Source organism: Hyalella azteca, unplaced genomic scaffold (genome assembly GCF_000764305.2).
Source record: "Hyalella azteca isolate HAZT.00-mixed unplaced genomic scaffold, Hazt_2.0.2 contig2057, whole genome shotgun sequence".
NCBI classification, from domain to species: domain Eukaryota; kingdom Metazoa; phylum Arthropoda; class Malacostraca; order Amphipoda; family Hyalellidae; genus Hyalella; species Hyalella azteca.
The window spans coordinates 73,436-100,491 of NW_025932345.1; the positions used below are offsets into that span (position 1 = coordinate 73,436).

General features: G+C 40.0%; 1 protein-coding gene across 1 annotated transcript; it reads left to right on the forward strand.

Annotated features, from left to right (window-relative positions):
• Nucleotides 1-26,545, forward strand: LOC108665220 (UNC93-like protein MFSD11). Its single transcript, XM_018151954.2, has 9 exons — nucleotides 1-357; nucleotides 3,611-3,792; nucleotides 9,043-9,212; nucleotides 11,186-11,362; nucleotides 18,543-18,802; nucleotides 19,009-19,131; nucleotides 19,444-19,621; nucleotides 19,759-19,955; nucleotides 25,910-26,545. The coding sequence occupies exons 1-9, from the start codon at nucleotides 336-338 to the stop codon at nucleotides 26,047-26,049; spliced, it is 1,449 nt and encodes a 482-aa protein (XP_018007443.1). The 5' UTR covers nucleotides 1-335; the 3' UTR covers nucleotides 26,050-26,545.
• The last annotated feature ends 511 nt before the right edge of the window (nucleotides 26,546-27,056 follow it).

Below are 27,056 nucleotides of genomic sequence, written 5' to 3' on the forward strand. Positions count from 1 at the left end.
ATTTTCAGATTATTAAATGACTGTTAGGCATCAATTAAACCCTGTTTTGGCAAGAGTTTGGATTTAGGCAAGGAGTTGGAGTTAGGCAGGATGCTGTACTGATTAAGAGAAACTGTGAAGCCCATAACATGCCAATTGAAATGTTACTGTGGCAATTATTACTCATAATCCTGTTGTGGGGCGTATTGGACTAGTCTTCACAGGCTCCTGCAAATTTCAAACAAAAAAAAAATTGCTCAAAGGAGAGGTGCTGGACTGCTGGTGGTGCCATCACTCAACAGTAACCCATTCCTATTGGCTGATGAAAAATTGAGCCTTTTAAAAATCAAAACGACATGATGTCACAGTCCAGTGAAGGTGATGACTTTGTTGCTTCATCTGTTGCATATGTTCACAATTCATTATTACATCATCCTTGATCTAGGCTGCTACCTGCAAGGCATAGCAGCATTTTGGAGTGTTTTGGAATTTAGCAGCAGAGTGTTTTAGAATTTAGACTCTTCCTCAATTTCAATTTTGAGTGCTATAAGTAGACCAGCAAAGTATGGATATCACTCATACCAGCAGGCAGGAATTCTAAGATAGTATGTAAACTTTCTGTCCATAGTGGCAATTAGCAAACTCAAAGCAGAGACTTTTTTTAGACTCTTCATCCAGCTCATTTTCAAATCCTATAAGTAGACCGGTAAAGTATCATGTATATCAGCATTATATATCACACATAAGATATTGGCTCAAATTTAGGTAGAAAAACAAAGTAAGTATAATATGCATTTAAAAATTACTTTCTAAAGACAACACTTCTAAAGAATACAGTGTATCTGATGTTACAAATCTACAATGAATTTCTAATTTTATTCCTATGGATTAAAAAAATTAATTCTCAAATTTTTTTTAATGTATTAAAAAAATTTAAATTTTCAAAAATATTTACTGTGTCAATTGATTCATGCATTTTCTCCAACTTGCACAAGTGTGCAAAATTTCAGTTTGATTGGCCTGGTAGAAGCGTGTTGAATATCAATTACCGTATAAGATTTGTAGCAGACAGACTGACAAACAAACAAAAATATGAGTTGGAAAATTACTTTTTAAAGACAACACTTCTGAAGAATACAGTATCTCCAATGTTACACATGTACAATGGATTTCCAATTTTATTTCCAAATATTGAAGAAAATTATTTTTAATTTTTGTTTTTGGAAAACAAACTTAAAGTTTTAAAATTATTTATTCCATCAATTTATTCATGCATTCTGCCTGACGTTACAAAATTGTGCAAAATTTCAGATTGATTGGACTGGTAGAGGTGTGTTAAATATAGATTATAAAAGTTGTACCGTAAAATGGGGTAACTTAGACCGGCGGGGTAACTTAGACCACTTTTTGTTTTTTTAACAAAAACCCCCACAACTCAAAAACTATTTGACATAGAAAAATTTTGTCAATGGGCATTAAGGGCCTAATACAAAATTACATAAAGACTATGAGAGGCAGGAGCCAGCAATTTATGGTGAGTGAAGCTAGAGTATAGACCTTTATTTTGCATGTTTCAATTCAAGTTTAATTTTGCTAGTAAAAAAATGGCATCATTTATATAAGAAAAAGTGGTCTAAGTTACCCCATTTTACGGTAGCAGACAAAATTACTTTTTCAATTTTTTATATTACAAAATTTATTTTTTAATTTTAAAAATTATTTATTCTGTTAATTGATTCATGCATTGTTTCCAACTTTACACGAGCATGCAAAATTTCAGATTGATAGGAAAAGTAGAAGTGTGTTAAATTTTGATTATAAGATTTGTAGCAGACAGACAAAAAACAAACAAACAAACAAACAAACAACAAGAAGTGAAGTTAAAGAAAAGTGTTGTGAAAATGTTGAACTTTATGCCACTATTTTTAATTTTACAATATTTTGATTAGTTTAGCTGATATAACATTTCTACGAAATGTGCAACAAGTGTCCCTATTTACCCCACCCGCCCCTTATTACCCATTTGAAGGTACCTTACCAAGGTACTATTGCAATATTTGTAGATAACAGAATCATCTTGTTGACATTGAATAAAATTTCTGAACTAGATCAGGAAATGGAAAATGCGCTGGTTTTTAAAAAAAGCCCTCATTTGCCACTATGCCTTGTAAGTCTTAGTTAACTCTTCTGGACCAAGCAACTGAACCTGTTGGATTTTTGTTAATATACATACCACACAGACCCACACACACATGTATACTTATACACATGAAAACACTTTTCTAGAGTTTTCTCTAATTGAAACAATATTTTCTATTGGCTATAAAGGCCATCTGCTAAAAAGTTACCCATGATGCATTTCTTGCCAATCTTTCATGCTAGTTCAGCAGCTTCAGTATGTCTTCTGAAACTACATTGTGTAAGATTAATGACTTCAATTTTGAATTTTCATCCTTTATGAATCATTTCATTTCTGTACAGTTTATTTATATTTTCCCAATGATATTTCTTAGTGTTAGCATACTGGTAAAAAAGTCAAGTAAATTCCATTATTACTATGTATTGAGCTAGAAAATGTTGCATCAAACAGTTATATCAATGTAATTTTTTCTGATTTTTACTATTCCTTATGAATATTATTAGTATTTACCTCGAGTCATCAGATTTCAATATATAAATAATCAATATTTTGATTTTTAAATCCTTAGGAGTTTTATTATTGCATACTTAACCCTAATTACCACGGGTTGTTGTGTCACACTACAACTTTGGGTGTAAATGATATCTGCCCTTAATTCTGTTAAGAATATTTTAGGTGTCTTTTATTTTACATATGCTGCAATTGTTTTACCAGTCATTAATATGGATTGTTTCCTTTCAAATGCAGTCTTCAGATGCACAATTGTGAACTCAAACCAATTTTTAAAAATTATGAGAATGAAAGGACTGAATTTCTGGCCTCAAGCAGAGCCATTTCCATGTACAACAACTCCGACTGCTCAAACTTGTGTCTATGTTACCCATGGACTGGAGACTGTAAATCATTCACGTGTGCATGTGCCTTTGAACATGTGCATATTTATTGCTGGTGCATGTGCAGCTTCAGCACTGGTGCACCTGCATCCTCATTGCTAGTCTCTCTCAAAGTTTCTTTGTTCCTATAGTTTTTGATCTCATGGTCTGTGAGTTTGTTGCCCGCCATTGAAAGAACTTTATGAAATGAGATGCATTAGCAAAGTGGGAAGCTCACATACCTTCCACCTCCATTGCTTGCTGGACACTGATATCGTGAGTTTGACTAGGGCGTAGCTTGCTACCGGCACGCGGATCCGCTTACTTGGTAGCAAAAGTTTATACGTAGTTTGCTAAATGATTTACCTTATCATTATAGATAAAAATAGCTAAAATATCATTGATCCAACACCAAAAATAGATATCAGTTGAAGAGTATCTCCACAGAAAAGGCTGTGAGATTCATTTTTTTACGGTGGTTATTAGAAACTAAGGGCGTTTTCCTGCAAACTCTACGCAACTAGGGTTAATGCATGTCCTTCTAAAGATAATATTTATATGTATATAATATATATACATATAGATAATTAGTAATGTTCACATTCTTTGAACTTTGCAGAAGAGCCTTTTATTCAGAGAGTTCCTGAGAACTCTGGAGTTTGCTGCGAAAACCACCCTCTGTGTGAGTGTCAGTCGTCTCGGGAGGACAGAAGCAGCTTGCAGTGCTGCAGGTGGTTGCCTTTCTTTGGCCTGGCCTTCTTCCTTATCTTCACAGCTTTCAGCACATGTTCCCTTATTCTGGTGAGTACCTCATTATATTAGTCAATAGTGTCAGAAGATATTTATAAATCTTGATTTCTTTTGTTTATTGTTTATTATCAATCAATTAATTGCTTTCTCTTTGCTTTCTTATTGCTTGTTGTACTTATATATATTTTCTCATATTCATGAGAACATATTTAAGTACCAACTTTGTTCATTTTCTTCTTTTTATTTTATTTATCTGATCAGAAAAATCTACAAGATAATTATTAAAAATAATACATAACTATATTTTTCCTGATGTATTGTTATGTTAATGTTATTTTTTATTGTTCTTTATGTGAAATATTCATCACCCATGTTTCATACACAATTGAGATAATAGAAGAATATGACCTGAACGTGGTTGTGGAAAAAATGAGTGCATACAGCCAGTCAGTTTGCTCCTGCATTGCACTTGTGAGGGAAGGATCCTAGCAGTTGATCATTGGACTTGGTCTATTGGCATGCGATGTTCTTTGTGTGAGAGATTATTCTGTGTATACAGATCATAGATATTTTGAAAAATCATTGTTGAAGGTCAACAAGTCCACCTATTTTATCAACAAATGACCCAGCACAAAATATTTCATTAGATAGTATGAAAATTGTTATGTATATTAAAACTTATGTCTGGATTAAACTAGTTAAAAGACCAGAACTAGATTAAAAGTCTGGAACTTTTAGCCTTATGTCCTTATTGAGCAGGCTTTTTTTGATTACAGAGTAGGGTAGGTATTATCATTGTTACAAGTTGGTATCATGGATTGTATTAACAAAAATTTTTTTCTATGTTGTGAGGTTTACACCATATTTTAAAAATAAATCTATAAATTACTTATATTACACGATGAAAATTTGTGTCATGTTATAATTATGTTTAAATGGAAAACTTGTCTTGTAGAAATTTTATCAGAAAAGCTCGTCTTGTCCAATCTTGTCTGCTCAGATCATAGGTAGTTTACACTCTGCATGATATCCTGGCCTCTTGTGCTGTGAGAAATTAAAAGAATTTGAATTGCCTGTTCGATTTGATGTTTGAAACTTTGACCCTATATTTGATACTTTGACTCTGCGCAGTCTTAAATAACACAATTGCTATGAACTGATATAGATACAGAGAAAGAGTTAGTTATTGATCCTTGGCAATTTTAGATTTAATGTTTTATGACTTTCAGAAAGTCGAAACCTGAGCAGATGCATGGGTTAGCTGAAAGCAAAAGTTCCAACCATCTTATGCGGCCACGTAATGTTATACAAACGGTTTAAAAATACTCTTGAATATCGATAACTTGGTCATTTTTGTCAGATTGCTTGTATCTACAATATACATCTGCTAACCTCACCAATCACATTGATTGTGTTGCTTTCACACTCTCCACTTCTGATGATGCAAATATGATTGAATCAGGGTTGGCAATGATTAAATCAAAATGATTAAATCATGTGATTAAATCACTTGATTTTTTTATAAAAAAGTCATGATTTTTTTTATTTTTATGATTTATATTTTTCTTTTATTTTTTCATATATTAAAATATATTGAGTGGCAGTCTTTAATTTATATTGAGGTATTGTTATTCATGGTTTAGTATAAATGTATAAATGACAAATTGGTATATAAACTTGTTGCCTTTAGTGTGTATTAGGTTCCAATAAATTGAAAGTTTTTGGTACAGAGGCAGCAAGTGTGCAATACATTGTACGTAGCTAGCAGCTTAGCTAATTCTTATAAGGCTATAAGTAGTCTTTAACTATTTGACTATTTATTATATATTGATTACAATATACAATTTAAATGTGTTAGCTAGCTTTTACAGGGTGGGGCAGGACTGATTGAACAGTTTTGAGGCAAAATAAGAGAGTAATGGAGGTACATAAAGAAGAAAGTTTATTTTCCTCAAGATTAGCATAACATACCATTTAAAATACTTATGTTTTGAAAACAATATCAGGAAGATGGGGTTTGTTAGCTGCATCACACTGTTGGAGTTGTTCATGGAAGTTTTCTACAGCACGTTCACACATATGGCAAGGTATGGCCATAACCTCTGATGCAATAATCCATTCCCTTAACTGTGGTAGGATGTGAAGGTGACTTCTGAACACCCTTTCTTTTAGATGTCCCCAAAGAAAGAAATCGTAAATGCTCAAATCAGGTGACCTCGCAGGCCACTGTAAATCACCCCTCAGAGACACCAGACGTCTGGGAAACATGCGTTTCAAAACATTGAGTGACATTCAGGCTGTGTGAGCTGTAGCCCCATCCTGCTGGAACCACACGTCTCCCAATGCTTCATTTTCAACAATGTTTTCCATCATGGGCTGCAAGAAATTTTGCAACATGGCACCATAGCAATCAGATTTCACTGTTACAGGTACTCCCTCCTCTGAGAATGACTCCAACAGTGTGTTGCAGCTAATGGCTCCCATCTTCCAGATATTTTTTTCAAAACATAAGTATTCTAAATGGTATGTTATGCTAACCTCTAGGAAAATAAACTTTCTTCTTTATGTACCTCCATTGCTCTTTTATTTTACCTCAAAACTGCTCAATTGGTTCTGCCACACCCTGTATATTGAGAGGTTGAGTTTGTATTGACCTTTTAGGCAATTAGAAAGATTTTCCACCCTAATACGAGTATTCTTATCAAAATATTTAATTTCAATCTTTAAATATGTGAATTTAAAACTAGAAAAAACAATTACAATTATAAGACTATATATAAAATATCAAATGCAGTGAATGGATATAAAATATTTGAATTGTGCACATGCTTATTTCAAAGTGTTAGCTTTTCTCATAACTTAAGTCTCGTTTCAAGCCGTATGAGGTTTGTTTGGTTATTGTTCAGTTTATGCTTAGTATTGGTTTATTGGTCTGAATTAAAAGGGAACAGTGCAGTCAGTCACTCAGTCACTACTAGTTGGTGTGTATAGAGGGTAGAGTCTGGAAGATCTATAGGACATAAAACTAGTAGATCTATTGATAGTGTTGTGCACTGTGCTATCAGCTACCTATCTGTTATGTGACTCTTCAATGTTTAGAAGATCTGCATTCCTGAAGTGTTTTTGTATATTGAAGCCAGTTAAATGGTCAATATTTAGCTCATTACCTTGCTCCATACAAACTTTACAAAGCTAATGAATAGACTTATCAATAATTGTTTACCCAAAAATCCCAAAGTGGTAAATGCCACCTTGGCCTGTTGGCCATTATTGAAGGCAAGAATTGCCCATTTTAGCCATCCATTATGATCATATACTGTTATTGTTAGTAGGCTAATTGCAACATAAAAAAGTAACACTTCAATAAGACAAAAAAGCTGAAAAAAATCAAATAAATAAAACAAATCATGAAAAAAAAAATTAAAAAAATCATTGATTTTTATTTTTTTGTTTTTATTTAAAAATAAAAAAATCACCAACCCTGGATTGAATTAACTTCAAAGTCTGCTTGTAATCTTTGGATAAATAGAAGGAATTTTGAGGTAGCAAAGTACCCAGGACCACAGCCATGGAGTTGGAGCAATGCGGGCTGGAGGTGGTGGTGCTGGGCTTTGCCTTCATGCTGATCTTCATGTCCTTCCAGGATGCAGGCCCAGCAGCTGTCCTTTGTTTATAGACCTCAATGGGCATTGTTTCCGTCATCCATTGTGTTTAACCATTGTTGGTATGGTGTGTTGTTTCCAGGCCTCAATGGGCATTGTTTCTGTCATCCATTGTGTTTAACCATTGTTGGTATGGTGTGTTGTTTCCTGGCCTCAATGGGCATTGTTTCCATCATCCAGGGTGTTTGGCCATTGTCAGTGTGGTGTGTTGTTTCCAGGCCTCAATGCTCATTGTTTCCATCATCCAGGGTGTTTGGCCATTGTCAGTTTGGTGTGTTGTTTCCAGGCCTCAATGGGCATTGTTTCCATCATCCAGGGTGTTTGGCCATTGTCAGTTAGGTGTGCTCTTTTTTTTGCTTATTAGGATAAATTTGCATCAAGCATTGATATAAGTTCCATGAGTTTAATTATCACTGATGTCCTATCTGGAGGATCTGTCTGATCTACTAATCAATAGTAGAAAAATCTGAGGAGTTTTGGTTTGTTTATAATTATCCAAATAACTTCATTGGCCTGGGAAGGATAATAAAAAGACGTGTATCTAAGCGTAAGTATTAAAGATAGGTTCACGGGATACACTAGATAGACGTTACAGGATCAAAGCACAGTATGTGCAGTAATTTTGGAGATAGAGTATAATGACACTGCGTGTTGGCTGCAAGTGCCGGAGTCGAAGACCATGTGAGCTCGTCTAGATTTTGCTGCATGGCTGCAGCTGAAGGCTGTCTGCCGGAGACTCGACTAAGACTGACTGGCAGTCAACTCACCGAGCTTATATATGCAGTGACCTGCGAATAGTGACATCACAGAGGGTGACATAAGGGTCACTAATGACATCACGACCTGACTGATGTTATCATCATTTATGCAATGCTACATCTTGTAATAATGACTCCTTTCATCAACAAAGATCGACTTTTTCTTTTTATTTTCTGAAGAAATAGTCAATTTTCTGGCTGTTTAACATTATTTCACTGACAAACTGGTGAGAATTCAAGTAGTGTAGTACATCTTCTCTGTGTGGGACTCTTGCCATAGCCTTTGTATTTTGCCTAAAAATTAGCACCCAAAGTGACTCGAATTGGAGTCACTTTGATGTCAACTGCTGGCACTTGATGTAAACTGCTGGCACTCTATGTCAACTGCTGGCACTCTGTGTCAACTGCTGGCACTTGAGGTCAACTGCTGGCACTCGAGGTCAACTGCTGGCACTCTATGTCAACTGCTGGCACTCTACGTCAACTGCTGGCACTCAATGTCAACTGCTGGCACTCAATGTCAACTGCTGGCACTTGATGTCATTTGCTGACACTTAATGTCAACTGCTGGCACTCAATGTCAACTGCTAGCACTCGATGTCAACTGCTGGCACTCAATGCCAACTGCTGGCACTCAATGTCAACTGCTGGCATTTGATGTCATTCGCTGGCACTTGATGTCAACTGCTGGCACTCAATGTCAGCTGCTGGCACTCGATGCCAACTGCTGGTGCTTGTTGCCAACTGCTGGCACTCAATGCCAACTGCTGGCATTCAATGCCAATTTCTTACACTCAATGCCAACTGCTGGCACTCAATGTCAACTGCTGGCTCTTGATATCAACTGCTGGCATGATATTCACAACTACCAACCCTTCCAGCAAGTGGTGATTGACAGCATCCAGAAGGAGGACCCGAGTTTTACAGGCTCAGGCTATGTGTCCCTGGCTGTCGTGTATGCTGTGTTTGCAACCACCAACTGGATCGCCCCATCTTGCCTTGCCATCCTGGGGCCTAAACTCACCATGGTGGCTGGGGCACTAACTTACACGTGTGTAACTCCACAGGGGGGACTTCTGGTGTGTGTCTGTGCTCATCAGTCACGTCAGAAGTCCTGTGGGATTTTGCGCTCCTAGGGGAACTGTTTCTGAACACCCCACTGCTGAGCTCACAGGGTCTGACTGCAGATCTCAGTTGTGGGGCTAAGTTATTATGTAGGTAGGATTCCTTACATTTCCCTTCTTTGTCTCTCTCATGCAGGCGGCCAACATCCCATATAAGCGACCTCTTGTTCGAGTGTCTTAGTTTCTGTTGCTTTTGGCCTGTCCCTCCTTGTCACTTCGGCTCATTGAGATGCTAATGCTGCTTCTTTTGAGCCAGCTTCAGCGGGCTGGACAATTGAGACTTTCCGCGTGATTTCACCTTGACTGTCAGTGCAATATAGCTAAATAGCTAAAGTGCTAGTACACATTTGGCTAGTAAACTAACTAACAAACTTACATGTGTATACTTATTCTATAAGAGTGTACTCTCCATATTTGTTTGTATATAGGTGTGTGCTTAGTGCTTGCCTTCTAGATTTTACAAGTATCTGTCATCAGTTGTGTTCTATCACATTCTGTAGTATCACACTCTAGGTCACACAATATTCATCTCCCAAAAACTTAGGTATTCTTATGCATATCCAAGCAGGTAGTTGACTTGCCAGCCACATTAACATGTGGTAATTACCTGCCCTACTTTTGTATTGACCCCAGGCTTGAGTGATAATAGTTCTCCGTAGCCAGGGCATGTTCTCTCATTGACCTGCCATGAGGCAAGTGTGGCTTTCAGATGCGTCTTGCATTAACAAGTTTCATTATGAATGAAACTCGAGCTCCTGTAATTCACTAGTATTCAGATAAATGATTTACTAGGTCAAATTTATGCTGCTTCAAGGCCTAAGAACCCAGACCTCGGATTTGATTGAAATAAAACGTAATGGGAGAATAAAAATAGTAATCTAAAATAATGAATTAAATATATTTAAAATAGAGGAAAATCAAATTTCCGAAACTCTCGAATGGCTTCAGGAGTTAGTTTCACTTGACTATAATGAGTAAGATCAGGATACAACTTCTAAACGTCCATACTTGATTATAGCTCAAGTGAGAGGTGATAACCTACCTTGGGGACATTGATAAGGGTACAAATGGAGCACCAGCGCACAAGACTTATAGATTAATAACTTGACTGTTAGCCACAATTATTAGGAACTTGTTTCCGTGACTTTCCTACTAAACTCTGAACGCCTCCTGAGCCATCAAATAATTACTATGCCAACCTCCAGTAGGAATGCTACTAACCACCTGGCAACCACAAGCACTGCTGCCAGGTCTGTCCAGTCTACCCACTTAGACTCTCTTCCTTGCCTTCTCCTGCTGTGCACCTCTGTAAGAACGTGCTTGGAATCAGAGCAGATATGTGCTAAATCAGTGCAACATGTAGTGCAAATATCAGAGGGCAGATCTCACATCATCAGTACAATGCATAGTGAGAATGTCAGAGGAGATATGTGCTACATCAGTACAGCGCCCAGTGCAAATATCAGAGCCTATATGTGCTACATCAGTACACACCTAGTGCAAATGTCAAAGCAGATGTTTGCTACATCAGTACAACAGGTAGTGTGAATAATGTATAGTTTTAATTCTGCAATATATGGCTGCGCATACCTTTGATTATCAGCTTTGTTTTGATTCAGGTTGTATAAATTATAATTATTATATATTTTTGAACAGTTGCTTCTATGATAATGAAATTATGGGATCTAGCTTAAATTCACGTTTGATGAGATGTAACAGATACTTGGAGAATTGTTACTTGAGTAACAATTGAGTAACAATACTTGAAGTATTGTTACTCAAATTCGTTACAGATATTAATGACATGAATATATTTGTATGTTATTCTGATACAAAACGATTGTTCAACATTGTAGCTATATGAGAATATGTGTAATAGTATTTTTTTTACGTTATGCAGTTTGTTCATCGCATCGTTCCTGTGGCTGCACACGTGGCTGCTGTACCTGGTGTCGGTGGTCATGGGTCTCGGAGCTGCTCTCATCTGGACCGGCCAGGGCAACTACCTCACCCTCATGTCCGACGACATGACGATTACCAGGAACTCTGGCATTTTCTGGGCCATGTTGCAGTGCAGGCAAGTGATGTCAGTGATGTGTTGCAGTGCAGGCGAGTGATGTGTTGCAGTGCAAGCAAGTGATGTGCTGCAATGCAGGTGAGTAATGTGTTGCAGTGCTGGCGAGTGATGTACTGCAGTGCAGGTGAGTGTCATGCCGCAGTTCCCCAGATGTTCAATGTTGCACTTCAGTAATGAAATTTATTGGATCCAGCATTTTCTACGACCGCATGCCAATCTGCAGTCGCGTGGATGCCGCAGCAGTACGACGGCAAGCCGTGATAACAGTCCAAAAATCTGCATTGTTACACTCTCCTAGAAATTATGATCATGTCTGGACATCCCTGGCTAACGCTTTTGCTCTGATCATCTTTATTGCAAAAAAATCATCTAAATTCATCTGATCATCTCTGATCATAACAACGTCATGTTGGTAATTCCCAGTGACGTCTATGTGACGAAGTTGTAAATATGAGGTTTGTCTGCAGCAGCTTTAGCCGCGTGCCGTATGCTGGTTGCTCCCAGTTTTTCCTTGCCGCTGGCGTTCATGTGTTGCGGTTGCACTGGCCAGTTCTGTTTGCCGGCAAGCTCTAGAGTGCCTAAAGTTTGGGGCTGTGAAATATTGATTCCTGGGCTGTATAAGGCAAGTGCATGACGGTACTGCGACACTCATCTGGTGATAAAGCGGCATGACAGCAAAAAATGGTGGGGTTCCAATCACTGCTGCAATGCATGAGTGTTCAGTGCTGCAGTGCGTGCTTTGTAGATGGCTAAAAATTCCTGCAATACTCACTATCTAGATTATTTCCCAGCGTAAGTAAGCTCACTGTGCATTCTTTAAAAGTTGTGTGGTGGTTTCTTCTTCTTGTGTGTTTTGGATGAACAATTTTACCCTTCAAGTGAATTTGGTTCACAACTCCAGCACCATCATTGACAATTGCTGTCACATCAATGGAATCAGTAATGCGACTGCATTACATATTTGTGGCTGACTTTTCTAGTAAAATTTTGAAAAGGCATTATTATTAGAATGCCTCACAATTGTATACTTATCAATGTATAAGAAGTTACTACTTGTGTAGAAACCTTCTACTTTTGTGCGTAGCCCAACAAAAAATGTATCCTGCAGCATGGTGTTCTAACCAAAACTGTGTCATGCAGCATGGTGTTCTTACCAAAACAAGGAAACTCGTCAATTATGAAAACCCAATTCTACCAAAGATTAAGACTGCTTAAGAGATCATGGTATGGGACAGGTCCCATAAATAAATGCATTAGATTGAAGATCTAAAGGTCAATATGAAAAACTATGCTGAAAAGAATCCTTTGTGGTAAAACACCAATAAGCATAAATATTTGGGATGGACACCCTATTAATGAACAGTAATAAACTGGAATTAAGTAATGAAGTGAACGTGGAGGTTAAGTTAACAATGTTACACCAGCACAAGTATCAAATAATTGTTGGTATCTTCAGTCCAGGGAAACATAGATCATGGAAAGGAGTTACTTGCCATTCACGAATTGCCAGATGTAGTAGATTACTAGAAATTCCGGATAGTTACCCACATAACAACCCCAACAATCACGCACAAGCACTCACCCCAGGCATGCACTCCCCCCTCTGGTACTCACCAACCTGGTTGTGCTGTGCTGGAAACTGGGCAGATAAATGACTAAAGATCCTATTGGAGGCTAGAACTGGCTGGGTGCCCATGTGTCTTGCTAGCAAGGATCTCCGTAGTTCTAAGAAATGCAAAGGGATAATTAACTACACATGTCAAAAAAGCTAACGTATATAAATTGGGAAATGCAACTAGTCCCTGCAGCAATATTCTAATTCCTAGATCTCACATGGCAACTGCCTCTGTCTGAATCTACATTTAAGATCAGAATATTCACCTATCAACTCAAACAAAAAGTGAGACAATGAATTAACAAGTTGTCCCCCTCAAATTGAAAACTGGCCGCTTAATGAAACTCTTATTACCTTATCGGTCATGGAACTAGTCCTGCCTCCAAGTTATAAGTGGGACATCAGGTTCAGCTCTGATCAATGGTCCAAGCCCTTGGCAGGTAAATTGTAGTTATTCAGGCACTAAGACTGGACTACAGGTAAAGTCAGTTATTTCAATGGTTACATGGGCACGGAAAATGTTAAGCTTTAATGTACCATCTTCAGGAGGTCTGGGGTTGGAGGTGATGAAGCCCAGAGCAGGAAACTGAAGAACCAATGAGTACGGGTCCCATGAGTCTTCAGATCACCATTGCTTGTCAGCCTGGCCCCACACCAACTGCTCCTATCAAGTTAACAAAATAATGGGACTAGAGTCTATGGTCTTTGATGGCAGTTAAAGAGGATTTGGACCTCAAATCGGTCCAAATCTCTTGCCCAGGACCGGTTTGAATTTAATTTTCTTAGACAAACAAACATTCACAATTGTGAATGTTCAAACATTCACAATTGTGTTTTATTTCATAGTTCTAACCACTCAAAGTTGTAATGCTAAATATTGATGACCCTGTAGATTCAAAGCTGGGTAAGGTGAACTCATTTTCATTATCTGTAAGCAGTCTTTTAGGGAGTACAAGAAAATCTGCAAGAACTTGGTGCTCCCACACATAGGCAAGATGGTCAGCCCTTTTATTCCGAATGACAACAACTATATCCACTTGGATCCATGATCAACACAAACCAGGCAGCCAATGTGGGCAGAGCTTGTGGGCAGCAACTGGATAAAATCAGCTGCCACCAACTCAAATGGCTTCGTGGACACTATTTTAAACATGGGTGGGTTCACAAGCTGTGAACCAATCTTGAACTTCTGGCACATCTCACAGGAACTACAGACATCCTGAGTAACCTTTGTCAATAAGGGATGCCACAACATTGACTGGAGCATCTTTAGCAACTTATTTCGCCCACGATGCGCACGTTTATAGTGCATTCCAAGGCATATTTCAACCAAAAAGTTGTTAGAGAAGTTGTTGCTCAACCGGAAGTTGTTGGAGCAGCAGCATTCCTCAAAGCAGCAGCATTCCTCAAACGATTGAATCAAACACATCTAGTTTAGGAACAGAGCAATGGTCTAGCCTATTCAAGGCATGAACTAGATCAGTTGTAGACACAATTTTGTCCTTTGATTGTTGTTTGTTGTAGCATGAATTGTGTTTATGACGATAGTTACCCCCCTTTCTCTCTTGAAGGACCTCATGCACTTTTCTGAAACAATCTTTGTTTCCTATGGTGGGCCTTTTCTTGCTGACGCCAAGCAGATAAGTTCTCACTGGCGCTCTCAGAGGATGAACGACTTGCGAATTGCTGGCCACAAACACCCAACACTGACTCTTCACTCCCTTCACTGACAGAAGATGAATTGTGTCCTGGAGCAGCCATGTTGTTGTGTTGTTGTTGCAATTGCCCATCCTGGCATTGGCGACTAGGGAGGGGGGATGATAGGTCAGTTTTTCCAGGCACTCGGTGCCACTGATAGTTCCACGACCATCACTGGCTCGCTGACCCGCCAGAACCATTTTATTGCATTACACAACACCCTGGACAAGCCAGGTACTCATTTATCAACCAGAGTTGGATGAATGGATGAGTTGACCATGAGCTGAGTTTCCCGGTAGAACTTGTCCTCAGTGGGACTCGAACCCGGGCTCTGGGTGCGAGAGACTGAGTCTCTCACCACTGCACCACCACAGCAGCCATGGAAAATTGCAGGCGAGCAGCTCTCCTGTAATTGAGGCTGAGCAGCTCTCCTGGAGTCAAGTTGGAGGAGCTGCTTCCACTTCTTATCTGGGAACTTAGTTGGCACTTCTTGGGTCTTGTGTGAAGAGTCACTCCCACCCCAGAGTATGAAACTTCTCTAAGAGGCTGATTGAAAGTGAATCTCCTTCTTGGTTTAGCACCACCAAGTTCGTTCTGTCCCTGTGTCAGGGTCAATTTTGAGAAATTGAAGGGTCTTTTGCAAATCAGTGATACATTTTCTAGCAGTTGGTGACAGTTGATTGGCATTCATCTTGAAATTGGTCATCACAGTGGCAATATAACTGTAGGTCTCATGGATAGCAGCATCAGAATCAAGAGCATCATTGCTTGACATTGATCTTGAAATTGGTTATCACAGTGGCAATATAACTGTAGGTCTCATGGATAGCAGCATCTGAATCAAGAGCATCATCTGCTGCTAAACTGGAATGTTTCCTAAAATGATCTGTTTCCTTCAGGTCTTGAGGTGAATCTGTTTTTTTCAGCCATTGCAAATCAATATGAAGAAAAGAACTCTTGGTAATTCTTTTGTTTTGTATCAACAGCAAAACACACACAGGTTTGTCTCAGTCCTACCACATATCTCCTAACTACCTAACACACCCCAAATTTCTCATGCATGTTGGGGAATGTGAATCATTCCCCAACAGGGGAATGTGTGTTGGGGAATCACTAAATTTAGGCAAGAAAATGTGACCAGAGGGAAATAAAAAGTTGCCAAAAATATCTTAAGTACCTAGGCTTAGCAATAAGAAAACAAGTCTAGTTCAATTCGTTGATCATGACTCTAGAGGTAAATGGGCTCTTGGGTCTGGGCACCAAATTATGTAGCAGTCCTGTCAACAGGGATTCACAAAAGCTATGTGAAGATTAGCTCAACCACCCTAAGATGCAATACCTAGCTAAAACTACCCTCCAACCCTGAGGACAAATTTGGGGCAATGAAACACAGGCTCAATGAAGCAACTCTATACTTAAGCTAAAAACAAATCCAAGGGCCGTTGGTACAGAATCATCCCTAGGGCACCAAATATATCCTTCACAGGAGAAGCCAGGCAACCCTCCAGGGGAAAATCCCTGAGAGGTGACCGCAGTATTCAATTCAAGAGCCCAGTTGTACATTATGGTACAACTGTGTTGTAACCAATAATTTTGAAAATAACATATTAACCCTGTGACGTAGGGGAATTGAATTTACAGTAAGATAAGCAATAGCCTAGGAGTCTTGGTTGGCACGGAGATAAATAAAGGTCCTGGAAAGGGGAGAACAGTAAGAAATTAATGTATTTTTTCATCAGCAGTGTGGCACAGTAAGGGCACACCTTACCTGGTCCACGGATCTCCCTGATGTATAGTACTAAGGCAGTGTAGTTGCATCACTTTCATAGACACAACGGGCACACCCAAGCACTTCTCTTCACAACAACACACCAAAAACTCACTTGTCTCGTTGCAAGGTTCTACAAAAGGTTACTGACCACAGGTGATATTGAGTAGCAGAAACTAGGAACCTTAAGGGAGGCAAGGATTGTCAGGACAATCACTACGTCTTCAAGTGAGTTAAAGAAACCTAGACATTAGCAACAGGACAGGAAACAAGGATTACATTGGCTAAATAATAATAATGAGTAAGGCTCTTATTAAACTTTTGCAGGACTATTCTGTCAATGAATTTTGCTAACTAACTGCAAGCAGGTCGCTGGCTAAACAAGAAAGTATTGGAACAGAGCGTTGAGAGAATGCAATCACATACTAGTGAAACACAGAAAACGAGCAACAACATCAGTGACTCTTCCTAGGTCAACAATACTGGAATTGAAGGTGACAGGTACTAATAATGGGACCTATATGAATGACTGATCTACTATCTACCAATGATGAAATCAATGCTATCAAGTCACCGGTAGGTCGGACAACTGGTCAACTACTCCTCTGGTGGTCAGAAGGTCAAAGCCCCTTTGTACTTAAAGGGGTTGACATCAGGCAGGTATTCTTAGTGACTTGCAAATATTGGGTTAAAACCGGTGTATCCAAATGAAGTGGCTACAGACTTGCATATGAACTGGACTGATATGCAGCCAGCTCAGTTAGTTAAGTAATGATAACAAGCCTAGGTTGACATTTAAACAACGAGCCTCAGCAAGGTGATCTTCAAGGAGCTGCAGTTTGAAAGATGAGGCTCTGGGCAGGAAGGTCATAACTTGGCAAGTCTAGGTTCCAGGCCTCCACAACAGCATGCCAGCTGGGTCCCACACCGACTGCTCCTATCAGTCAACAATTACGGAACTTGAGTCTACTGCCTTTCGTGACAATTAAGGTTGACTCATACATCGAACCAAAGGTTTCATGGCTGGAACTAATTTGAGTAACATGGAGTGAAGCTTTAGCAAAACTAGAAAACTTCACAGTACAGTACAATAAAGAAAAACACAAAACTTAACATTAGGGTTGACAGCTTTAATGCACAACTTGCAATGGAAACACTCAAAAGTTATAAAGCACTCAAAGTAATTACAATGAAGACAGATAACAAGGTATTATAAGCGAGATTTATTGCAGTAAATTAAGTGCATGAGATTGAAAAGGACAGGTATACTAATACTTGAGTTGATTGATTCTTAGCAACTCACCCTTAAGGAGCAGCTACATTGCCCAGCAAGCAGGAATGGGTTAACAATCACTTCCAGATTAAATGAGCTTCTGGCAATGGGTGCAGTTGTTGCAAGCAATAAAGTGCTGACTAGGATCACTCTAAGCATGACAAATGATGTGCTTACTGAACTTCAGTGAAACTTTTAATGGCGCATGCTACACTTCAAACATGATATGGCAGAAGCAATCAAACTTTCCAGACACTGCATTAAGTTGCTTGCTCTGACTAGTAATTAATTGATGGAGAACAATAACATATCTGAAACGAAACCAAGGGAAGGAAACATTCATTAATAATAATGAACACAAAGAGCCCTTAATTAGACGGAAAGAGCGAACCATATTAGGAAGCATAACGTAAAGTAATCAATACACCAAAGTGCCAGGAATGAAAGGTTAAAAATTAATTAATCTATGTTTAAAGCAAGAGGAACAATATGCTCCTCTTCAACGCAGCAAGGTGTTCTAACCAAAAATGTATCACGCAGCATGGTGTTCTAACCAAAACTGTGTCACGCAGCAAGGTGTTCTAACAAAAACTGTGTCAGGCAGCATGGTATTCTAACCAAAACAGTGCCATGCAGCATGGTGTTCTAACCAAAACTGTTTCATGCAGCATGGTGTTCTAACCAAAACTGTGTCACGCACCATGTTGTTCTAACCAAAAGTGTGTCATGCAGCATGGTGTTCTAACCAAAACTGTGTCACGCAGCATGATGTTCTAACCAAAACTGTCACGCAGCATAGTGTTCTAACCAAAACTGTATCACGCAGCAAGGTGTTCGGCAACATCTTCGTGTTCGTGAAGTTCCGAGGCCAGGAAGTTATAAACGCAGACACCCGCTTCGTGGTCTTCATTTCCCTGACGGCCGTGTCTGTGGCAGGGACGCTCGTGCTGCTCCTCCTGCCCAAGCAGAGATCACAATCAGGCAGATCTGATGTCACAGGTTCCCCTGCTGAAGAGCTTATGAAAAGCTTTAAGCTTTTTGTTACCATAGACATGCTCCGGTTGTCCGTCACGTTCTTCTACACGGGTTTGTCCTATTTTATATTATACGAGCTAATCTCGAATTTTGTCTCTGACATGCAATTTCTCAAGATATCTGTAGCGGACCAGCACTGTGTAAGACTAATAATGAATATTTATGCTCTACTAATATTGTAAACATTCATATGCAAATACAACATACAACATCGCAATTACAACATTGTAGGTACTAATAGTAATGATACTGTGCAGGCCTGGAGCTGAGTTTCTTCAGCGGGGTGTACAGCGCTTGTCTGAGTTTCACGCAACGTTTCCCTGACCCCAAGATGTTGGTCGGACTATCCGGCATCTCAATTGGAGTTGGAGAAATCCTTGGTATGAGCTTATTTATTGACGCTCCTGGGCTATCCAAACTGTCTTTCTGCCTTCATTATTGCTTGTTTTTTCTTTCCTTCTTTCCTAATTTGTAACTGGCTGGTTTTAACCAATTCGATGCGGGACTGATAGATTCCACTTCCAATTATGGTACATGTAGACACTTCGCCAGAGGATTGATTGCACCCATCCCATCACGGCTGACTGCACAAACTTCATTAAAATATCATATCGACTCATTATCTTGAAGATTATAACTGTTGCTTGTGCCATAAAAAGTCCGATTCTCTACAATCTACTTCATTTCCTCAGCCGGTGCTACGTTCGGGATCTTCGGTAGCAAGACAATCAAGTTCGGGCGGGACCCAATTGTGTTGCTGGGTTTCCTGATCCACATGGCCTGCTTCTACCTCATCTTCCTGAACCTCCCCAAGGACTCCCCCCTCGGCGACACTTATGGACCTTCCAAATTTTCTGACGGCCAGCCCATGTGAGGCAACTTGCAAGGCTCTTATTACGACGTACTCCAAATTTTCAATTGATTCCCAAAATTGTTTTACCAGTATTGGACTGTAGCGTTTATGTATTAGCGTTAATTTCAATTGACCTCTACGTTGCTTGTGGCAGAGTTTGGATTGCGCTGCTATGCAGCTTCTTGCTGGGTTTCGGCGACGCATGTTTCAACACGCAGGTCTACTCGCTGCTGGGCTCCGAGTACTCCGACAACTCTGGCCCTGCCTTTGCTGTATTCAAATTCGTGCAGAGCTTCAGTGCAGCCTGCTGCTTCTTCTATTCCACATACATCAGCCTGCACTGGCATCTAGGTACTAAATGAGTTGTATCATTGCAGTAATAATGGGGACGTAGTTAATAGAGAATCGTATTTTCGTTTTCAACACTTATATTAAAACGAGACTGTTGACAAGCATATCGTACGGCTGTACGTTGAGGGTCGACTTCTGACACGGATGTGGTTTGGTGGGCAAGAAGAAACGACGCTTTTCTTTTGGTAGTTTTTACTTGCTATCGTTGGTAACAATGGTGATGTAAATGACTTGGTCACTTGTGACTTTGTGACGTAAGCTGGAAATAATATTTAATATTGGTTAATAGGTCGAGAAAGACATACATGAAACTTACACTAGGCAGGGGCTGGACTCTCATTGTTTAGACTTGATTAATGAAAGTTGTAGATGAGCGTTATTAATTGACTATTCGATAACAAGAGTACAACTGGCATGGCAGGAATTGTTTATGTCGGAATGGTCGCAATATTTCATTTGTTACTTACACGAGGTAATTTTGGCAGGCAAGAAGGAGAGACTATTTCTGGCGTTTCCTTGCTTATGCTTGCATTTACCAACGCTGAGTTGAGCTTTTATTACGATTATGGTGCAACACTTGGTTGGGCTTCGATTAAGATTATGGCACTGAAATGAACCTAAAAGTCTTGTAGGTCTCGAACAAAGGTTGGCTAGAATGTAGCTTTATTCAACTAAATTATGCCTGGAAAGAGAAGACGTGCAAACAGCAACACCAGCATGTTCCTAACATTGAACACTGACATTTATAGGCAAATTTCACATCATTCACCCCACCTTTCCAAAGTAACGTACTGAGAGACTACCTAACTGGGCTACAGAAAGAATCGTTAATGAACAACCAACAAGCTACAGAAGCAACATTTAATGTACCTAATGCAATTAGTACAAAAAAGTACTAGGTAAAATTCAATGAACAATGTCCTAATTAATAGAATAACTGCTTCGAAAGGAGATAACGATATAACTTCGATCTAGTTTTAACATATTAATATGTTAGCCTATCCAGGGACTTCGAAACTAGATGATCTGCGTAAAGCAGGTTCGCTTGGTGGGCTCGGTCGCAAATGTACAGCAGGTTCGCTGGTGGGACCTGGTGGCGTACGTGAAGTAATTTCACTGGTGATGCTGGTCACTGAACTGTTCTCGATGTTAATGGGCTGCAAGCTAGGTACGTCGTCTTCGTTGGTCATGAGAAGCTTATTTTCAGGCTCAACGTCACCGTCAAAACTTCGCCCGACGCTATGGGAGCAAGATGCTTCGTAGAAACTGTGATCTAACGCCCGTTGGGGAAGCGGATATGGGCATATTGAGTATTGGCCTCAAGTAATTCCACTTCATTCACCAGCGGTTTGTTCTTACTAGGGCGAACTTGTCTCTTGAGAAGCACCTTGCCAGGTTCCATTAGCCACGACGGGAGTGTAGAGCCAGTCGTCGATTTTCTGATGTAGTTGAGTTGGTCGCTGTGGATAGCAAAGATCGCAAAGCATCTGGTAGAATTATTTCCCGTTGTGACGTTCACACTGAGCGTTTCCCGTGGGATCATAAGGCGTCGTTCTGCTTTGAGCGATACCTTTTTCGATAAGGAATTTCTTAAAAGTTTCCGACATAAAGGCACTTCCACGATTTGTATGTAGGCTGGCATACCAAATATAGCGAGCAGAGTACACAGACATTTTATAGTCGTATTTGCGCTGGTATCGGCGCAAGGGAAAGCAAAGGGAAACCTTGAAAACTCGTCGGTAACGGTAAACATGTAAGAGTATTTATATGAAGACGGCAAAGGACCATTGAAATCTATGTTCAAGCGCTCGAATGGTTGCGTAGCCTTGAATAAATTCGCAGGTGGTGGCTTGTTACTTGTAGAAGCGAGGTTTGTGTTCCGCGCTAATAGAACACGAAGCAACGACTTTCTTGACGTCGTCTACGGAATATGGTAAGTTACGAGAACGGACGAAGTGTGCAAGTCTCGCAACGCCTGGATGGCAGAGCGTATCGTGAAGTTTTTTCAGGTCTGCAGGAAAGCTTTACACCGCACCGCACACCACCGCTGAGTTTCATGTAAGCATGTCGGCCACTAAGTTGCCTTCCCTGGCCTGTGGATAATATCAAAGTTAAAGGATGACAATTCGATTCTCCATCTCATAATTTTTCCATTTTTAACTTTTCCTAGCTTCGTGCAGTCAAACATGAATGGCACGGATTTTTGATCAGTAACAATTTTAAAATGAGTGCCTAGTAAGAAATGCTTCCATTTCCTGAGAGCTTCAACAATCGCACTCGCTTCTTTCTCGACTTTTGACCAGTTTCGTTCCGATTTGGACAAGGTTCTAGAAAAAAGGCAACAGGCCTTCCAGCCTGGTTTAAGGTAGCAGCTATAGCGCACTCCGATGCATCAGTTTCAACGACCAGCGGGATGTTAGGATCGATAATATTCAAAACAGATAGTTCTATTGCTTTCTTGATCGAATGGAGCGCGTTCATGGCATGATAAGGCAGGGGAAACTCAGTGGCCGAAACTAGTGGGCGAATGAGATCGGAGAATTTTGATATCCACTGCGAATAATAAGAGAACATTCCTAAGGTGCGTTTGAGCGCAGCTGCATTGCACGGTGGCTCCAGCTCTTTAAGTGGACGTAGCCTCTCTGGATCCGGACGAATTTGTCTTTTCCTGAGGTTGTAATCCCGAAAGTTGATGCAGGACACTGAGATGATGCTTTTATCTTCATTAAAAGTTAATTTGTACTTCTTTGCAGCTTCGAGGAATTTGAAAAAATTTCTATCGTGAGATTGCTGATCGGGACCACAAATGGTTATGTTTTCGACATATGCGAAGGTGTCCCGTAAGTTTTCTTTCGCGATGATATTATCAATTGTAAGCTGAAAACAAGCTACCCAGTTGGTTACCCCGATAGTTACTCGGCAGAATTGGTACAAGCGCCCGTTAGCTTCAAAGCTGTGAAAAAAATTTTTTTCTTGAAAGGGAATCTGATGATATGCTGACTTTAAATCAAGCGCACTATAGATGGAGCATTGGCCAATATTTCTTGCCATAGTTGAAATGTTAGGAAGCGGATAAGCATCAAGGAGTGTAAACCTGTTGAAAGTTCTTGAATAATCAATACCATTATTTTCTTTTGGTTCATTCCACCAGTGATCAGCACTTGCGCCCTCCAGGGTGACCGACTCTCCTCAATTATGCCAGCCTTCAGCAGCTTCGCGGTTTCTGGTTTGATGAAGGCGCGGTCTTAAGCTGAATAAGATCTTGAATGGTCGGCAACTGGTTTGCAATTTTCACTAAGATTGGCGAAAAGATACGGGGCATCAACATCAGAAGAAGCAAAATTACATATTTTAAGGGGAGATTTGGGTCTGCTTAATTTCATTTCCAGGTAGGAATGTTGACAGAGTACGTTATAACCCAGAATAACGTCAGCGCAGAGATTCCTCGATACCCCTAACTTAATTTTTTTAACCTCATGATCGCCGTATTGGATATGCGTTTCGCAGAATCCGAACGTTGGCGCAGAAAATTCGGTAGAAGCCATAGATATTTTTGATGAGCCATGATATATCGGCAACTTGAGTAAGTGGACGAAGTTCATGTCAATGAAACTTTCTGAGCACCCAGAATATATAAAAAATCTACTAGTGAAGGTTCCATTGATCTTTACGGTGATAGCGGCCATTTCAGAGCATCTACAGTAGCGTCACTTGTTGCTACAATAGTAGCTAGGTGCATGGCAGCTGAATGGGCAGGTTTAGCTGAAGGCACACTTGACTTTGAAGATTTGCACACTTTTGACCAATGGCCCATTTTGAACATTCATTACAGGTGGACTCTCTTGTGGAGCACTTTGCGCGCGGATGCCGCATCAACCCACAAAAATAACATTTAGAATTCACAGCAGCAGATATTTACGCCGAGTCTCTCTCATTTTCCTGGCCGGTGGAAGTTTCTGAGGATTCGGGACATAATTCTGAAACATTTTTCGACTTATTTGTTGCAGCTGCCACGCTGTGCCCAGTCAGCAACGAGTTGTAAGAGTCAGCTTGCTTTTGGGCCATCTTCAGTGGTCTGGCCTGGTCATCGCTGACTTCAAATCAAGGGCTCGAACTTCCAGCAAGCGCTGTCGGATATAATTAGAATGAAGTCCATTAATGAACGAGTCCCGTATGCTCTCCTCCCTGTATTGGTTGGCACTGACGTCAGTAAAATTGCAGTCTTTTGCAAGTATCTTAAGAGCTTGCAAATACTGGTCGAGAGTTTCACCTGTTTCTTGTTTTCTGGTTTGAAGTAAATGTCTTGCAAATATTTCACTCTTGGGTTCCACATAAATGTCTTTCAAGGTTTTGACGGCAATTTTAAACGATGGAACTTCTGAAATAAACTCGTATACATTAGGTGCTGTGTAGTTGGTAAGGACTGCAAGTTTGTTTAGATTTTCCGTTGGGAGAGTCGCCAAGAAGTTAGTGAATGTTTTAAACCAATGAGTCCATTGTTCAGCAGCTGTGGCTTCATCGGGTTACGTGTCGAACTTTGACGGCCGCAGAACTCGATCCATCTTGAACAACTTGGAATTACACACTGGATTCAAAATGCATTTGTGATAGCTCTGGCAATTAAATTTAGTTGAATAAATCGAAATGAAGCTAAAAGTCTTGTAGGTCTCGAACGAAGGTTGGCCAGAATGTAGCTTTATTCAACTAAATTACGCCTGTAAAGAGAAGACATGCAAACATCAACATCAGCATGTTCCTAACACTAAACACTGAAATTTATAGGCAAATTTCACATCAGGTACCAACGCTTATTTGGGCATTGGTTACGATTATAGGGCCAACGTCTGCAGTTGGACTTCAAATTACGATACGTGCAGTTGGACTTCAAATTACGATGCAGTTGGACTTCAAATTACGATGCAGTTGGACTTCAAACCCAAATAAATCCTTCAGAGATTAGGTTTAGATGACAATATCTTGAAGTTACCTCAAACGCTTCAAACTAAAAGAAACTCAAAGATAGCAAGTCGGCAGGAAGGCTTGATGAGGCGGTACGCGGAGAACAAAGCAGTCTCTCTAACAATGTTTCTCTAAGATTGAGTCGAACAAATCGGAACGGCGTCCCTGCCTCATGGATACGTAACATTCAAATAGTCACAAAAGTGAGGCAAATGGCCTAAAAAATATCAAATCATTACGTCTAGTTTACGTAACAAGTTATTTCCTTCCAAGCTAATTTCTTCTAGACGAAGTCATCCTAAAAAATAACTATGAACTATGATATTGTAGGCTATGAGCAGGTGTTATAGCATTGGCTGCCAATGATGTCTAGGCGCGGCTTGCTCACAGTAACAACTCAAATCTTCACTCAATAACATGAACTTGGTATTACAAATTCTGGAATCATACACAGTAACACACGATAGAGGAAAACATAGATACAGTAGGCTTAATTAACTCTTTCGAACGAATTCGGCCAAAGCTACTCATTCACTTCATTATCGTGTCAAACTTGGGAGCACGACCAAAACGTTAGAAATTAAAATGGTTCCGTAATCGTCCGTGTGTTTAAAAACTGAACGCCTCTTTCAATGAACGTGTACACGAATCTGCCATGTGTTTCCGACTACGTCTCCACTGCTACTGAAATGGTGCTCATCTACTGAAATGGCTCATCGACATCGATGAGTAGATATCCTCACTCTTTAACCCCAAGGTTATCACCTATCGTGACATGCCGATAGGTGATAACCGGACTTTTTAATAAATTTATTCCTCTTTATATTAGTAATTGCATAACCATTCATTACGTTCCTGCTAAACAAGTATGATAGGGCATATCCAGTAGTCAGAAGGCCTCTTATGAGATGGCAAGGCGGGTGATCAAACAAGAATATTTGCCGCACTAATTTATTAGTTTTTCGTTTGTTTGTTAGATGTTCCTCACTTCGTAGGCATTCTGGTGGTGTTCTGCGTGGTGGGCACCCTGGCCTTCTGCGTCGTGGAGTGGAGCGCCTACCGCAAAGCTGTCGTCAAATCCGCAGCTCCTGAGGGCCATGACGACGAAGGGGATGTCGACCAGAGGCCGTCATGATATTAATGTCATCATATTTTCACTTCCTATCGTCTTAGTGTCATGTTAGTGATGTTTACTATGACTTGAGTGGTGTCGACGTGTTTTTTTATTGTTAACCCCTACAAAACATGGTTGAACAACGGAATGTTCGAAGAACTAAACATGTCGACGGTTAGCAAGTAGAAGAACCCTAATTACCCTACATAGTCTTATCAAATATCTATTATGAGTTTTAAATACTCTTGTATAATGTATGTCTAGTTTGCACTAAAGTTTTAGCGCCGTCAGCAACAAAAGCAACGATGTCCACTTCCTAGCGGGATGGCGCTGCTCATTTGTTTAGTCAATAAACTTCTTCTCGTATGAGCGAGGTGATGTCATTCAGACCATCATTGTTACATTTATTGGCGTTACTTTCCCTGCCGCTACTTTACTGCGTCCGCAGTCCGCACACCAGTTATTAAAGCGGGAGCGCAGCCGTGGACCAAAAAATTAACTCATAAACAAGCCCTAGCGCCAACGCCTATCTCATAATGCAATAACTATACTCAGTCTCACACCCAAGAAGCTGTAGGTTATTGAGTCATCTCGCCACACCAACTTTAACTCACAGCTGCCCCAATCCACAGCTTTCTGCATCAAATAGTTATAATTGTCAACAGGTCCCACATGCACGACATACCCGAACCACCTCCAAACATTCACATTGCCTCCTACGCAGACGACGTCACAATAACATCCACTCACCCATCCACAGACATATGTACTCAACAAGCGCAAACATATCTCAACACTTTATCACAATGGCTCACACTGAACTGACTCAAGGTTGCTCTTAGTAAATCCACAAACACATTAATGACCAGCCACACAAAGGAGCACCAATACAGATCAAACATCACATTAAACAACACCCCTATTCCGCACACACTAAACAAAAATATTAGGGGTCACTTACAACACCTCCATGACATTCGGCCCTCACATCAACAACATAGTGAACAACGCAAACATTAGACTCAACT

What these genes read in the sequence shown, in the direction of transcription:
- LOC108665220 (XM_018151954.2), top strand. Translation starts at nt 336, where the DNA reads ATGATGTCACAGTCCAGTGAAG. An exon ending in CGTCACGTTCTTCTACACGG is followed by an intron (nt 18,803 to 19,008) that starts GTTTGTCCTATT and finishes GATACTGTGCAG; the next exon opens with GCCTGGAGCTGAGTTTCTTC. An exon ending in TGGAGTTGGAGAAATCCTTG is followed by an intron (nt 19,132 to 19,443) that starts GTATGAGCTTAT and finishes TCATTTCCTCAG; the next exon opens with CCGGTGCTACGTTCGGGATC.